The following is a 14,043-nucleotide window of genomic DNA, read 5'->3' on the forward strand; positions in this document are numbered from 1 at the left end:
CGCACAAATTATCTACATTCATTAGACTTATATTTCACCAAAAAAGGTGACAAAACTTTTCCCAGGATCATGAGACCTTTGGTCCAGGTGTCAACATCCACAGGATGATTTCTTTCACATGTTGTAGGACTGTGCGCGAATTCAGCCATACTGGTCCAAGATAGTGCATGAAAATGGGGAGATTGGGGGAAGGGGATACCTCTTAATCCTTTAGCGTGCTTGCTGAGAGTTATGACGAGAACCAAGAGTTTATGCTGTTTTATAGATCTGTCTAACTGGTCATGAGAAAAATAGCAATTGGATGGAAGGGAAGCGTTGCACCAAAGTGCTCACTTTGTCTGAAAAATTTACATAGATGGACAATGGCAGAACTGAAAACTTTACGTCTGATAAAGGGGCGAGTTGCTGGGTTCGGATTGGTGGCAAACTGGGAGATTTGTTTGGGCTAAGGCCAAATCGGATGATTTACCACAATAGATTCAATGTCGGGAGAGAAACGTATTTATAATACAATGTTATGGCACAGATAATATGTTGTGATAATATGATGTGCTGTACGTTACGTTGGTAAATGTGTATACTGGTATAACATCTTATGATGTGCTCCTAGGCCCTCAAATAAAAACGTGATTGACAAATATATGATGCTCACTTCTCAGGTTGCAACAATATGCACTCGATGGCCTTACCCAGAAGTTAATAGTAGCCTGGTGTTGTTGCTCTGAGCGAGGAGGAAGAGGGAGTTCTGTATTAAGGGAATTATGTATGTGTTGTTTGTCCTCATCTGACTTATAAATGCAATGTTCGGGCATATGACCAGGGTCGGATTGGGATCACAATTTGGCCCGGGCACTGACGAAAAAAGTGGCCCACATTCAAGGGGCGTGGCCCACAATTAAGGGGCCTGGCCCACATTCAAGGGGCGTGCCCTTTCATGAAACACCATTTGGTTACACACGTCAATGTCCTTGAATATTAGATGTAAATACATTAGGAATTTGGACAAGCATGGTAGTGCACTGTCCAGTGACCAGCTGAAAGAGGGCATAAAAGATCAGAAATTGGATTATAAATTCAAATCTGTTCCGAATAGGGGCCCAAAAATATGTTTGGCCCAGGGCCCCCAAAATCCTTAAGATGTTTGGCACAGGAATGAATTAAAGTGAGATGATACTGTTCTTGCACAGGAGACACGGGGGAAAGGTGACAATGGCCTATGCTGAGCAACTAAAAAAGCAGCAAGGCCCCTTTCTGTCACAAAATGATTCGAGCCCTTCAGGGAAGGAGCACCTAATAAGCAGCGAAGCCCCTGCTATTACTAACCTACTCAGCCTTCCCAGACCTTCAGCTCAGGAGCACATGAACAGCAGTGAGGCCCCTACAATTAGTAAATTAATCAGCCCTCCAGGCCTCAGGGCAATGTCCTGGCAGGGGAGCACAAAACACAGCTGCTGGGTCATCCATCTTAGCAGGGGGAGGCTGAGGTGAAGATGGTGCAAGTTGCAAAGATCACCTGGCCCCCAAAGCGAGACCCATTCTTCCTCGCCCACTATTCCCTCGGCCGTTTTTCTGTGGACCCCGACCCGCCATCTTGTCCATTCCCTCGTCTTGTACCCTTCTCCCTAGTTTCCCCCTTGACGATCCTCAAATGTTTCTTCCCTTTTCTGTTTTGCCTTTTCTCCATACCCTTGTATCCCTCCCACCCTCCCTTGGTGCTGTGACTGCATCCCCCCTCCAACCCCACTTAATGGAACTCTGCCTGAGAAAATCTACTATGTGTGTATATATATATGTATATAGAGAACTCTAATCACTACTATATGAAGTAGACCTTTGTACTATCTACCATTCCTATGTGACTCTTAGAGTATATCCATTCGTATCCCTTCCTTAGGTATTTAGAGATAACTCTAATCACTAGTATATGCAGTAGACCTTTGTACTCTCTACCATTCCTATGTGACTCTTAGAGTATATCCATTTGTTTCTCTTCCTTGAGTGACTTTACTCCTTGTACATTTGCAATTTTTCTTTCTGTTTGTATCTCTTCCTTGTGTGACTTTACATCTTGTACATTTGCAATTTTTTTCTGCTTGTATCTTTTATGTAACGCATGTAATCCTAAGTCCTTATGTTTCGCAACTGATTCTTATGTAAAGCTCTCTGACACCTTCTGGTAAAGTTCGCGCTATATAAAATTGCATTAAATTAAAAACAAACAAAAAAAAACCTAACACTGTTTATGTGCTGCTTGGGCCCCAGGGGGGCTGAGGTGAAAATGGCTCAAAGGCCTGAGCAACACCTGGCCCCAAGGGAGGCCGATTTTTGCAAACAATCACCCCCTCCCAAGCCACCCTCAGCCTGATTTCTTTGCTGGGCAGGAGGTGAAGGAGAGGCCACAGCGGATAATTACTGCACAGTGAAGCTGCATTCATTTCTCTGTCTCTGTCTCCGTGCCCTCTGTGGGACGTTTTTTTTCTCCCCTTTCCTAGTCCACAGAGATCACGGAGACAGAGACAGAGAAATGAATGCAGCTTCACTGTGCGGCTGAGAAAGGGGAGAAAAAAAAACGGCCCACAGAGGGCACGGAGATACCGGCCATTCGGCCGATGCCCTAATGCCCGCATTGCCAATCCGCCCCTGCATAGGACTATTGCAGTGTACTGAGATATGCTAATTCTTGCACAAAGGATACATATTTTTTTTAAACAAATACATAAAAAAAACAACTTGCCAGAACACATTGGATTCCATTCTAAAAGAAGGGAACAATGTAAAAAGAGAAGCTATTTCTAAGCACAAACTGTTAAATAAAATATATAGTATATACTGTAATTGGCAAACGTTTAAATCATCAGGAAACAACATCAACATCAAATTCGAAACCAGGCGGGATGCAATCGTACTTAAATACGACTAGGTACTTAACTGGACCGCAAGTTTGTAATGAATATACTTTCCTGAAAACACGTATAAAAGAAAGGAAAATTAATATACTACTTACGAGTCAAGATGCAAAACACTCTTCCCAGTTCTTGAACATGCAGCCGCAATAATCGACTCAGGTAACCCTGGGAAAGATGAGAAAATAGTTTGACCCTTGAGTTAATTTATTGAAAGTAATATGTTGACTCAATAAATTGAAGTCATCATGGACAAAACAGTACCAAGTAAACCCAAAAGCTTTCAATCCTATTTGATTGTTCTACATTAAAGGTAGCATTTACTTCGACAATCAACGAATTTAAAGGCACAAATAAAAATAGTACATAAATAAAGGCATATCTAAATCACTGTAGAGCACTTTTGAGAGAAAGGGCAGGTGCAAGGGTATTTTAAAGATTGTAGGACATACATTCACAAAACACAAAATAACAGAAATCTACTGCGAATATACCAAATAAATTAAACCTGATTTAGCAGAAAAAAAAACAGAAATGCACTTTGATGAAAAAAGAACACCTTCCCCTCCAAGAACATTTAAAAACAATGAGTTAAAAACTGTTTTAAGAGAAAAGAAAGGGAGCCACAGACAAATAGCTTAAGAATTAAAGAGATAGGGGGCTCGGCTTGGCGGCAATCAAGATGGTCCCATAATACTGCAGCGCTCCTGAGGCATCTTTGAAGACCCCATAAATCCGGCAATTATCCTGCGACTTCACCAAATTGAACGCCAACATCTGCAAGCCGCCAAGCTCCGGTACCGAGAGGTGTGCTTTTCTCTCCTCTATGACGTCTGAGAGCAAAGTGACGGCGGCAGGCGCATGAGGGCCTGCTGGGTCCTGGGAAGCGGAAGGCCATGACTGCAGCACCAGCCTCGCGTGATTGGCGGGCCGGCAGTAGTGCACCCACGGTGGCGGCGAGCCCCGAGCAGTGGCGAGGCCTGAGTGGGCTGCGGGGGGCTCCCCCCTGTGGTCGGGCCGTGCGATCGTTTCTCCCGTCCCCCCAGTGAGCGTCCACGGGGAGTGGCAGCCCTCATCGGATGGCGGCGCAGGGGCGAGATCCCGTGGAGTGGGGACAAGTGTAGGCTGGACGGAGCGGAGGCGACTCCTGAGAGCCCACAGTTTGGATTGGTGGTGAGCGCCTAGACTCCCTACCGGGGAGCACGTGGGACAGCGAGCAACGGGGGTGAGGACCCCAGACAGGCCATGGCGACAGCGGTTGTGAGGCCACCGGCGCGAGCTCAGAGTCAGGCGATTGAACCCCGGAGAAACTTGGAGCGGTGGTGGAGGTGCGGTGCCCTGACTGGAGAGGAGTGGCGTGAGGCCCCTGGAAGGATGCCCGGATATCGGCCAATTGGATAGGCGGTAGGTCCCCGTGAAGGACTTGCTATCCTAGTGGGGGGCGGCCCTAGCAAATCCCTGGCAGAGAAGTTGAGAGGCAAGAGTGCTGGAGGACTCGTGGACTGTGCAGTGGCGATCGCGGTGGGAGTGCAGTGATACTGGGAGGCCCAGCCGAGGGTTCAGCATTTCTTCTCACGGGTGTTCTCAGGAGAGAGCGATGCTGGCGCTGGGAGACGAGTGCCGTGTGGCGGTGGGATACTCCGGTGCGTGAATAGGTGGCGGGTAGCGTCCTTTGTGCTCCAGTGGACAGTACCAAGCGCAGCAATTAAGCCCAAGAGGTCCACGATGACGCAGACCAACACCATGGACAATTACACTGCTGCGCCGGGTGGGGGAACGGAGACCCATCCCGGGAACCCGGCTGAGCCCAGAGAACCTTCATTGTCCTCCATAATTCAAGCCATACAGACTTTAGGTACCATGCTGGAGTCGAAGATTGATAAAATGTCCGTAGAACTGACGCTCCAACAAGTGGACTTAAAAAGGACCTCAGAAAAGGCCACTCAAAATGCCACGGACATTGCAGAACTTCAAAGCATCACCAAGCAGCTGCAGCAGCAAGTCCAGCAACTCACACACCAACAGAAACTGGTGGCGACCCGGCTGGAAGATCAGGAAGGGAGGGCCCGGAGGAATAATATACGGGTGGTGGGAGTGCCGGAGAAAATGGAGGGGCCAAGCTTGTCCCTATTCCTGGAGCATCTAATATTGAACCGCCTTCAGCCCAAACGCCTGTCAAAATTTTTCGGCATTGAACGGGCGCATAGGGCGCCAGTCCCGCCGCCGCGTCCCGGAGCCCCACCATGAACAATCATCACGCGGATCCTCAACTATAGAGAGAGGGACGCAATTTTGCAGGCTGCCCATCAACATGGAGACCTACGTATTGACAACGCCACTATTAGACTCTTTACTGATTTTACGCTCAAGGTTTAGCAGGAAAGGGGGTGGTGATGAACAGAGTGTCTGAATTAAGCAGACCACTCTTACCCAGTCCAAAGATCAGGGCTTGATCCATCACCGTTATTTATCTCACTGCCCCATCCCAGCTCAGAACCTGGCTATATGCAAATCAGTCTGTCCCTGGCCCAGTGCATCATGGGAACAGGGCAGACTAAACTACCAAGCCAATTCTTCACCAGAAAGGAGACAAGCTACCGGGGACCGGTTTCTGGCATTTCAGCCATCTTCGGCCCGGCTTGCTTGAATCCTGATGGAGCAGTGAGAAAGGGACTCATGTCTGAGTATACCCTGCCACACCTATAGTGGCCAAAAACGATTCAGACAAGGGGGTGGTGATGAACAGAGTGTCTGAATTAAGCAGACCACTCTTACCCAGTCCAAAGATCAGGGCTTGATCCATCACCGTTATTTATCTCACTGCCCCATCCCAGCTCAGAACCTGGCTATATGCAAATCAGTCTGTCCCTGGCCCAGTGCACTGAATCATTTTTGTCCACCATAAGGGTGGAAGGGTATACTCAGATGTGAGTCCCTTGCTCATTGCACCATCAGGATTCAAGCAAGCCGGGCCGAAGACGGCTGAAATGCCAGAAACCGGTCCCCGGTAGCTTGTTTCCTTCCCAGTAAAAGAATTGGCTTGGTAGTTTGGTCTGCCCTGTTCCCATGATGCACTGGGCCAGGGTCAGACTAATTTGCATATAGCCAAGTTCTGAGCTGGGATGGTGCAGTGAGCTAAAAAACGGTGATGGATCAAGCCCTGATCTTTGGACTGGGTAAGAGTGGTCTGCTTAATTCAGACACTCTGTTCATCACCACCCCCTTTTCTGAATCATTTTTGTCCACCATAAGCGTGGAAGGGTATACTCAGATGTGAGTCCCTTGCTCATTGCACCATCAGGATTCAAACAAGCCGGGCCGAAGACGGCTGAAATGCCAGAAACCGGTCCCCGGTAGCTTGTTTCCTTCCCAGTAAATGAATTGGCTTGGTAGTTTGGTCTGCCCTGTTCCCATGATGCACTGGGCCAGGGTCAGACTAATTTGCATATAGCCAAGTTCTGAGCTGGGATGGTGCAGTGAGCTAAAAAACGGTGATGGATCAAGCCCTGATCTTTGGACTGGGTAAGAGTGGTCTGCTTAATTCAGACACTCTGTTCATCACCACCCCCTTTTCTGAATCAAGGTTTAGCAGGAGCATCGATCGTTCGACGGAGTAAAGAAAGAGCTTCGCAAACATGGAATCAAGTACATGATGTTCTTCCCGGCGCGTCAAGATCCTGGCGAATAAAAGTCCTTTTTCACATCCTCGGAAGAAGTGCATGCTTGGTTGGAGGAGCACGGACACTCGACGGGAGGCCCCAGGCAAGGGGGCAGCTGGAGAAGTGCCCCAGTCTCCGACTTCCTGAGCGGGATCCATTGGGCGAAATCGTCGACGACAGGGCAGCCCTCGATCGAAGGGCAGGAACAGAGCCCGTAGGCCTTGCCGGACATGGGGTGAAATGGCGGAGTCTGTCGTGGTGGGATGACCGCCACATGAGAGCACGTAATGTATATCGGCGCTACTGTGTATGGACACACAGACATTGATGGGAAGGAGGATATTGATTTTTAGGGTGGTCCCCGGGGGGGGGTGGGAGGGGGGGTATAACAGTACTTGTACATATTGGATCGAACTGCTCGATTACTTTGGAGGGGGGGGGGAGGTCATGGTCCTTATCACTGGGTGTGGATACTGTACTTGGGACATTGCCCCCTGTCACAGAACATGGGGAGATGGCTAATGCACTATGGTGATGGGTCGGGTGAGAGTCTCAGGCGGGAGATTTAGTTGTAGCACTCATCCCTAGGTTTTTCGTTGTAAGGGCTACAGGCACTCTGCTTGTTGGGGGATGTCTGGCCATGTTGGCCGACGTAGCAGGGAGGGAGGAAGATGTGGGGGCTTGGGGGGTGAAGAGCTACTGTTTATGTTTTGCAAGTTTGCTCTTGTATTGTATACATGTTATGGCTCCATTAGCACTATCAGTGGGCAGGCGGGAGGTGGGAGACGGGGGGGCTAGGTTGCCATCCCTCACAATTGGTTTGTTAGATGACTGCGATGCAAACTCCAAAGACGCAACACGTTAATGTAGTATCCCTTGAATGTAAATGGCCTGCAGAACAAGATCAAGCGCACTATGGTGCTTCAATATCTTCACAGACATGCCCCAGATATTGTCCTCTTACAGGAGACTCATCTGTTAGGGAACCATTGTAAGGTTCTTGACAGATTTGGTTACACCCTGCGCGCACATGCCGTTTTACCACGGGCTCCAGGGGTGTGGGGATACTTATCAAGAACTCCCTGCTGCTGATCATAGGGCGCCGGTGGTTAGATCCCTTGGGGCGCTACGCGGCGTTGTCAGCACAATGGGAGGGCCGGACGCTTAACCTGGGCTCCCTCTACATCCCTCCGAAACTGCACACCACCACTCTCCCCGATATTGGGAAACTGCTCTTAGATATGCCTACTGGGACGTTGATCCTCGGGGGAGATATGAATGAAGTCATGGCGAAGGACCTTGATATTTGCAGACTCTACTGGTCAGGGGGGGTTGAGTCACCTTCGGGATTTTGTGCAGGCTATGTGCCTGGTAGATCTATGGGGGGCGCAGAATCCACAAACTAGGCAATACACACATATATCTGCGGCTCACGGTTCGGGGTCCCGGATTGATTATTTATTCACACATGGGCCTCTTCCGGGATGGGCATCCTAAAGCAAGAGGGATATCTGACCATTCCCCGGCGGGGGTGCAGTTGACGGGTCCAAGGCGAGATTGGAATGTCCCCCCCCCCCCCCCCCCTCCCCGGCTCAACACCTTTTTATTCAAAGATCAGGAGTTTCAGGAGAAGTTCCGGGAGAGGGTAGATCAATATTTTGCAGTGAATGTGGGCTCAGTTAGCTCTCCTGGGAAAGTCTGGGAAGTGTATAAGACCATGGCCAGGGACTTTGTACAAGCGGAGGTAGGACGACGGCGTAAGGATAAATATGCCTAAATTGAAAAGTTGGAATTGGAGCTACAAGCTATAGAGGGCGAAAAGGGCAAACCCAGGAGCAGGAACAGGATAGGCAACATAGGGCACGCCTCCTGGGCGTTTGGGTGTGTATCGAGCAGAACCGCACCACACATACTCCACATGTTCATCGAGGCAAAGCAAGTTGGGCAGCTTCCGAGGGATCTACGGTCGGCGACGATTGTAGTTATTCATAAGGCCGGCAAACCGCAAGGGATGTGCAGCTCCTATAGACCCATATCCCTCCTTAACTACGAAACGAAGGTCCTTGGGAAGATCCTGGCCACAAGACTGGGGGGATTGTCCAGTCGTTGATCCACCCGGATCAGTCAGGCTTCATGCCTCACAGAAGCACGCGGCTCAATCTGCGGCGTCTGATTGGAGTCATGCAGGCGGTGTCTGCGCGTCCTGAGGTACCGGCGGCCTTGTTGTCCCTTGACGCCCATATGACTTTTGACAGCATAGAGTGGCAGTAAATCTACGCGGTCTTGGAGAAACTAGGATTCGGAGACAATTTCCGATCGTGGGTGAAGCTGATGTATACAGAACCGCTAGCGAGGGTCCGAGTCAATGGTGCTCTGTTGAGGGAATTCCAGCTGGGGCTAGGCATGAGGCAGGGCTGCCCCCTTTTCCCAACCCAATTCGCCCTGGCGCTGGAACCGCTGGCCCACTGGATACGGACGGACCCTGGGGTGTGGGGCATAAATTTAGGAGGAGGCTGAGAGGAACGCATATCGTTATATGCTGATGACATCTTATTATATGTACAGCAACCGGCTGCATCCATTCAGAGGCTGATGATTATTCTACACGCGTTCGGGGAATACTCCGGATACCGCATCAACTGGGTTAAGTCCCTGGGGCATGTCTTGGCGGGGCCACAGCCGCAGCTAACTGACGATTGCAGGGGTCTGGTCAGGCAAGAGATATTCCGCTATCTGGGTCATAACATCAGATACAGAGTTTCTTTGTCTGAATGTGTTGGCGCAACTAGAACGGCTTCACGGTGACGTGGAACACTAGAAGACCCTTCCGCTCTCCTTGATGGGGCACGCTGTCTAATTTTGCCCCACAGGAGGAGCCTGCATACAGGGTGGACCGTATGGTCCTAGGTAGCGGTACCTACTTAGCAGCTCTTTACACCAAGGGTAGGCGTGGTCGGACCTTGCCGCCACAGACGGCAGTGGTAGTGGGTGTGGGGGTGTGGAAGCGGGCGACTAAACTACTGGGTTGGGAGGCGAAACTCACGGAACACACGCCATTAGGGGCTGGCAATTTCCTCCCGTAAGTTGCGAAATCGCGGGATCTACTTCAGTGGAGTCTAATCGGTATTGATGTGCTGGGGGATGTGTGGAAAAGGGGGGCTAAGGTGGACTTTGCGGTCCTGCAGGCAGAATTTCAAATGGGGACCTGAGAATTTTTGTATTATCAGCAGCTCAGACACTCCATACATGCACACATGAGCCAGGGGGACCAGTAGCCTGAATACGCCCCGCTCGAAGATAGGCTACTGCTAGACCCCATGATAGATAAAGCTATCTCCCTTACTTACAAAAAGCTCATTAACAACCTCCCGGACCCACTTGGACCCCTGCAAGAAAAGTGGGAATCAGATATCGGGCTGCTGGAGGATGATGATTGGAAAGAGGCCCTGCAGTGCCCCCGGGAGGTGGCGATTCGCGCCAGATTTAGGCTGGTTCAGCTACTTATCCTTCATAGGTCATGCACCCCACGTACGGTACAGTACAGGATTGGATATGTAGCTTCACAATTTTGTTTACGGGGATGTGGGGAGGAGGGCACTTTCTTCCACATTCTATGGGAATGCACCAAAATTTGAGCATACTGGACCAGACTGACAGGTATAATGGGAGGAGGTGATGGAGACGGAGGTCCCGCTGGAGGCCCGATGGCATGTCCTGGGGGTGACGGGCGACATTACCTGGACAAAATGGGACAAGACATGGCTGGCCCTGGCAAGTATGGTGGCCAAGAGAAATATAGCGAGGTTATGGGGGAGTGATCTATTGCCAACGGCGGAAGAGTGGGAGCGGGACTTGGACTGGTGCCAGAGGGCAAAGAAGGTTATCTATAAAAGTCGAGGTTGCCCTAAGAAATGGGAGAAAATATGGACGGCATAGAGGCGATACAGGGGGGACTGGATGGACACCCAAATTGGGTCTACAGTGTATTAATGTGTTGTATGCTAACAACATTATACTTCCTGTATGAATTGTTTGTAGTGAAGAACACACTGCTCTATGTCCTATCTTGGACATCCTGGTTTCTCTCTGTGGGCAGATGAGTTGGCACTTCAGGCCAGGGTCCCTCTATTAGTCCTGCTCCCCATCCTCACTGAAGTCCAAGTCCTCCTCATTGTCTTCACCAGTATCCTCTCCTGAGGTAGACAGACGCCCCTGCACCTCCTTAAAGGCTTTGAGGGCCACCTGGAGGTCCACTATGGTGGCCCTTCTGTATGCTTTCAGTCCACTCTGAAGAGTTTCAGCAGCTCAGTCCTGTTAAGGTCATCAAAGTTGAAATGGTGAAAAAAGAGGGGTAAGAGTACTTACATTTTGAAAAGGGGGGAAACAGCCAATGGAAAACTAAGAAGAAATTAAAAAAAGAGGTCAGGCTGATGTCAAATTATTTAACTGAGATTTTTGTGTAACACAAATCGCTATGTGGTACTGCAAAAAAGCAAGGCCTGATCCAAACTGCTTAATACTAATGTTGGAAATTGGATTCATTGTCGACTGGGGTGTGAGCCCTTGTCAAGCAACAGCCATAATCCCATGCAGGGTGAACCACAAAAAGTCACTAAATTAACCTGTGCTTAGCCCTGGGTAGCTTGACACAAAAAGCAGTCAGGCTTAACTTAGAGGCAATGTGTAAAGTATTTATGCAGTACACAAACAGCAATAAAGTGAAGACATAATACAGACATAATACAGGAAAAATCCCAAAACAGTTTAGCTAGAGTACATTTTAAGAAATTTGACACCAACATGACAAAAAGAAACAGTAGAACCAGATTTATGAATGTTTGTAAAAACTAGCGCCAAAATGATCAAAGTGCCAACCGTGGACATCTAGTCTAGTAAAACTGGGACAAGTCTAAAAATATGGCCGATTGCGATGGAGCTCAGCTCAAATTACAAGAAGTGGATTGGGCCTGTTAATCGCCTACCTTCGTACTTGGAAAAATTCTTGGGAAAAATGTTCTAAGAAGGTAAAGTTCAGCAGGGCAAGGCTGCAGGAGGCGTTCGAGGAGGGAGCGTTGTTGACGGATGGCCTTGGGACGAAGCCGTGGTGAAGCTTTCTACATTCAGACTTAGTCTGAGATGAAAGTTGAAAATCTCCAGAAGGACGAGGTAGAGGCAGTAGCCAAAGACAGTTCCGCGAGGTCGGACACCCCTTCAGAGAAGGACTGCTGAAAGGGTCTTGCTGCTGTGGAGAAGAATGTAGCGGGAGAAGCCGCAAAGTCATTCCCAGGTGGATAGGCAAGAAGGTTGGTTACAGCATCCTCCGGGTTTCTCAGAGCAGTTTTTAGCCAAAAATGTTCTAAGTTCCCAATTTTGTTGATTTTGACTATCTGGGCACCTTTAGCACCACTTCCAATGGTCCAGGACTAGGGAGAACCACATAGAGGATCAGGTCTAACTCAGGCTGGATCCAGGTACGGGTTTCCCTGTGGCTCTGAACAGCAGGCCAGCAAAATCGTGCTAGTGAGTCACTCTGGAGGTCCTGGGACAGGTGAAGATCCAGTCTTTGTCCCCCGGCAGACCAGCAGGATAATCAGGGCAGGAATCCAGCTGTAGCAGCCCTTCAGAAGAGCACTCTAGCAGAGCAGCAGTCCTTCCAGCAGCACAGCAGTCCTTCTTCCTGGCAGTGTTCACCACAATGTCTAAGACATGAAACATGGCATAGCTACCATGTCCCAATTGGAAATTACAGCTTATTAAATGTAATAAAACATCCAAAATGTTATCCTATGGGAGAAGTAGGCCTGATAGTAGTGTAAAACGACTTTAGGAATCTTTCACTATCAGGACATGTAAAACTTAAAAGTACATGTCCAACCTTTTGATTATGCACTGAAAAAAGAAGGGAGGTCCCCGTATTGTATCCAATCTGGGACAAGGGGAAAATAAGCCAAAAAACAGGATATGTCCCAACTAAACACAGACAGCTATGTCGGTATGGCTAATTATACCAGTAGGGAAGATAGATCACATTCTAATAGAAACCACACCATAGGGAAAAATATGCTGAATGTCACTTCAGTGAATCTACACATTACAGTATCATCAAAAGTCACAACTTCACAACATTGATTACAAAACCATGAGTCACTTTACAAATATTAAGTACAATTTATTTCATGCAGTTGTCGCACAAATACATTTAAAATTGGAATAAATCCAAACACAGTAAAAAGTTTAAAAACAACAAATTATATATTCACATGTCCAATACAATTGGAGATAAAGGTTTGAGATAGTTGTCGACGCAGTGTTTCGGTTTTCTGAGATTACAACACCTTCTTCAGGACAATTCTCAACTAAATTCTTTTAGTCAGGGAAACGACTTCATTGATTTCTATTTCTTTCTTTAGTGTATCAGGGCCCAAATGAGGATAATGGGATTCTGATCCTTACTAGGTTTTCAAATTAACCTCTCTTAATGGAGTAAAGATACAGGGTGTCTAGAGGAGCCACCAGAAGGGTACCTTGATATCTTGGTATATTAAGGGTAAAAAACAATTAGTGGCCAGGCATGAAATGCTGTTACTTTAGCGGCATATGGTTTCTAGGGGTTGTCTTCCTTTGTACGTTGATCCATTAAAAACAATCTTTTTCAGTTACTTTGGCCTCCCTGTTCCTTCTGGATTAGCACTGCATGCGTCCCTTGCGATTCGAATGAAAAAGCCTTTTGATTACACAGTATCCTCCCCTATGGCCTACCTAGGGCTTACCTTAGGGGTGACATATAGAATAAAGGTGGTTTTTATAGCTTGGCAAGGGGTTTTATTGACAAGTCAACATGGCAGTTTAACACTGTCTTCAGGCTGCAATGGCAGACCTTGGACACATTTTAAGGTGCTGCTTGAGTGAGTGGCACAATATGTAGTGCAGGCCCACTGGTACAATTTTTTTTACAGGCCCTGAGTATAGGGTTTACCCCTCTATAAGGGACTTACAAGTAAATTAAATATTCCAATTGGAAGTTGTAGTCCACAACAAAAAATTGGACACATTTCAGCGTAGTCGTGGAACTCGCCAGGGGTGCCCTCTCGCACCCCTACTATTTGCGTTGGCCATGCAACCTCTTGCGGCATGGATCCGAAGAGATCCAGTTATCCGCGGACTGCGCTGGTCCCCTGAATGGGAAGACTGTATTTCCCTATGTGCGGATGACATACTGCTGTACCTTGCCTCCCCCAAGAAATCCCTAATTGCGGTCCTTGACATCCTGGCTATATTTGACAGATACTCCGGGTTCAGTGTCAACTGGAAGAAATCCCTCCTTTATGTCATCAGGGGAGATCCGCCCCTGAAACCGCGAAATTGCCCAATACGTATTTCTAAAGAAGGTTTTAAATATTTGGGAATATTCATCTTCATAGATCAGACACTCCGCTATAACAGTAATCTTGTCCCACCACTGCAGAGGCTCAAGCGAGATA

General features: G+C 48.2%; 1 protein-coding gene across 3 annotated transcripts in view; it reads right to left on the minus strand.

The window, feature by feature from the left end:
- The window catches only part of CHM (CHM Rab escort protein), a 980,660-nt gene that overhangs the window by 842,813 nt on the left and 123,804 nt on the right, over window positions 1–14,043 (minus strand). For all 3 annotated transcript variants that reach the window (XR_015295298.1, XM_086918782.1, XM_086918781.1), the window contains exon 2: window positions 3,005–3,071. Coding sequence is in view for 2 of the 3 variants with exons in the window: in XM_086918782.1 (XP_086774908.1) it covers window positions 3,005–3,071 (67 nt within the window). In the remaining variant the exon portion in view is untranslated. The remainder of the gene's footprint in view (window positions 1–3,004; window positions 3,072–14,043) is intronic.

This window comes from Lissotriton vulgaris, chromosome 4_1 (assembly GCF_964263255.1).
Source record: "Lissotriton vulgaris chromosome 4_1, aLisVul1.2, whole genome shotgun sequence".
Classification (NCBI taxonomy): domain Eukaryota; kingdom Metazoa; phylum Chordata; class Amphibia; order Caudata; family Salamandridae; genus Lissotriton; species Lissotriton vulgaris.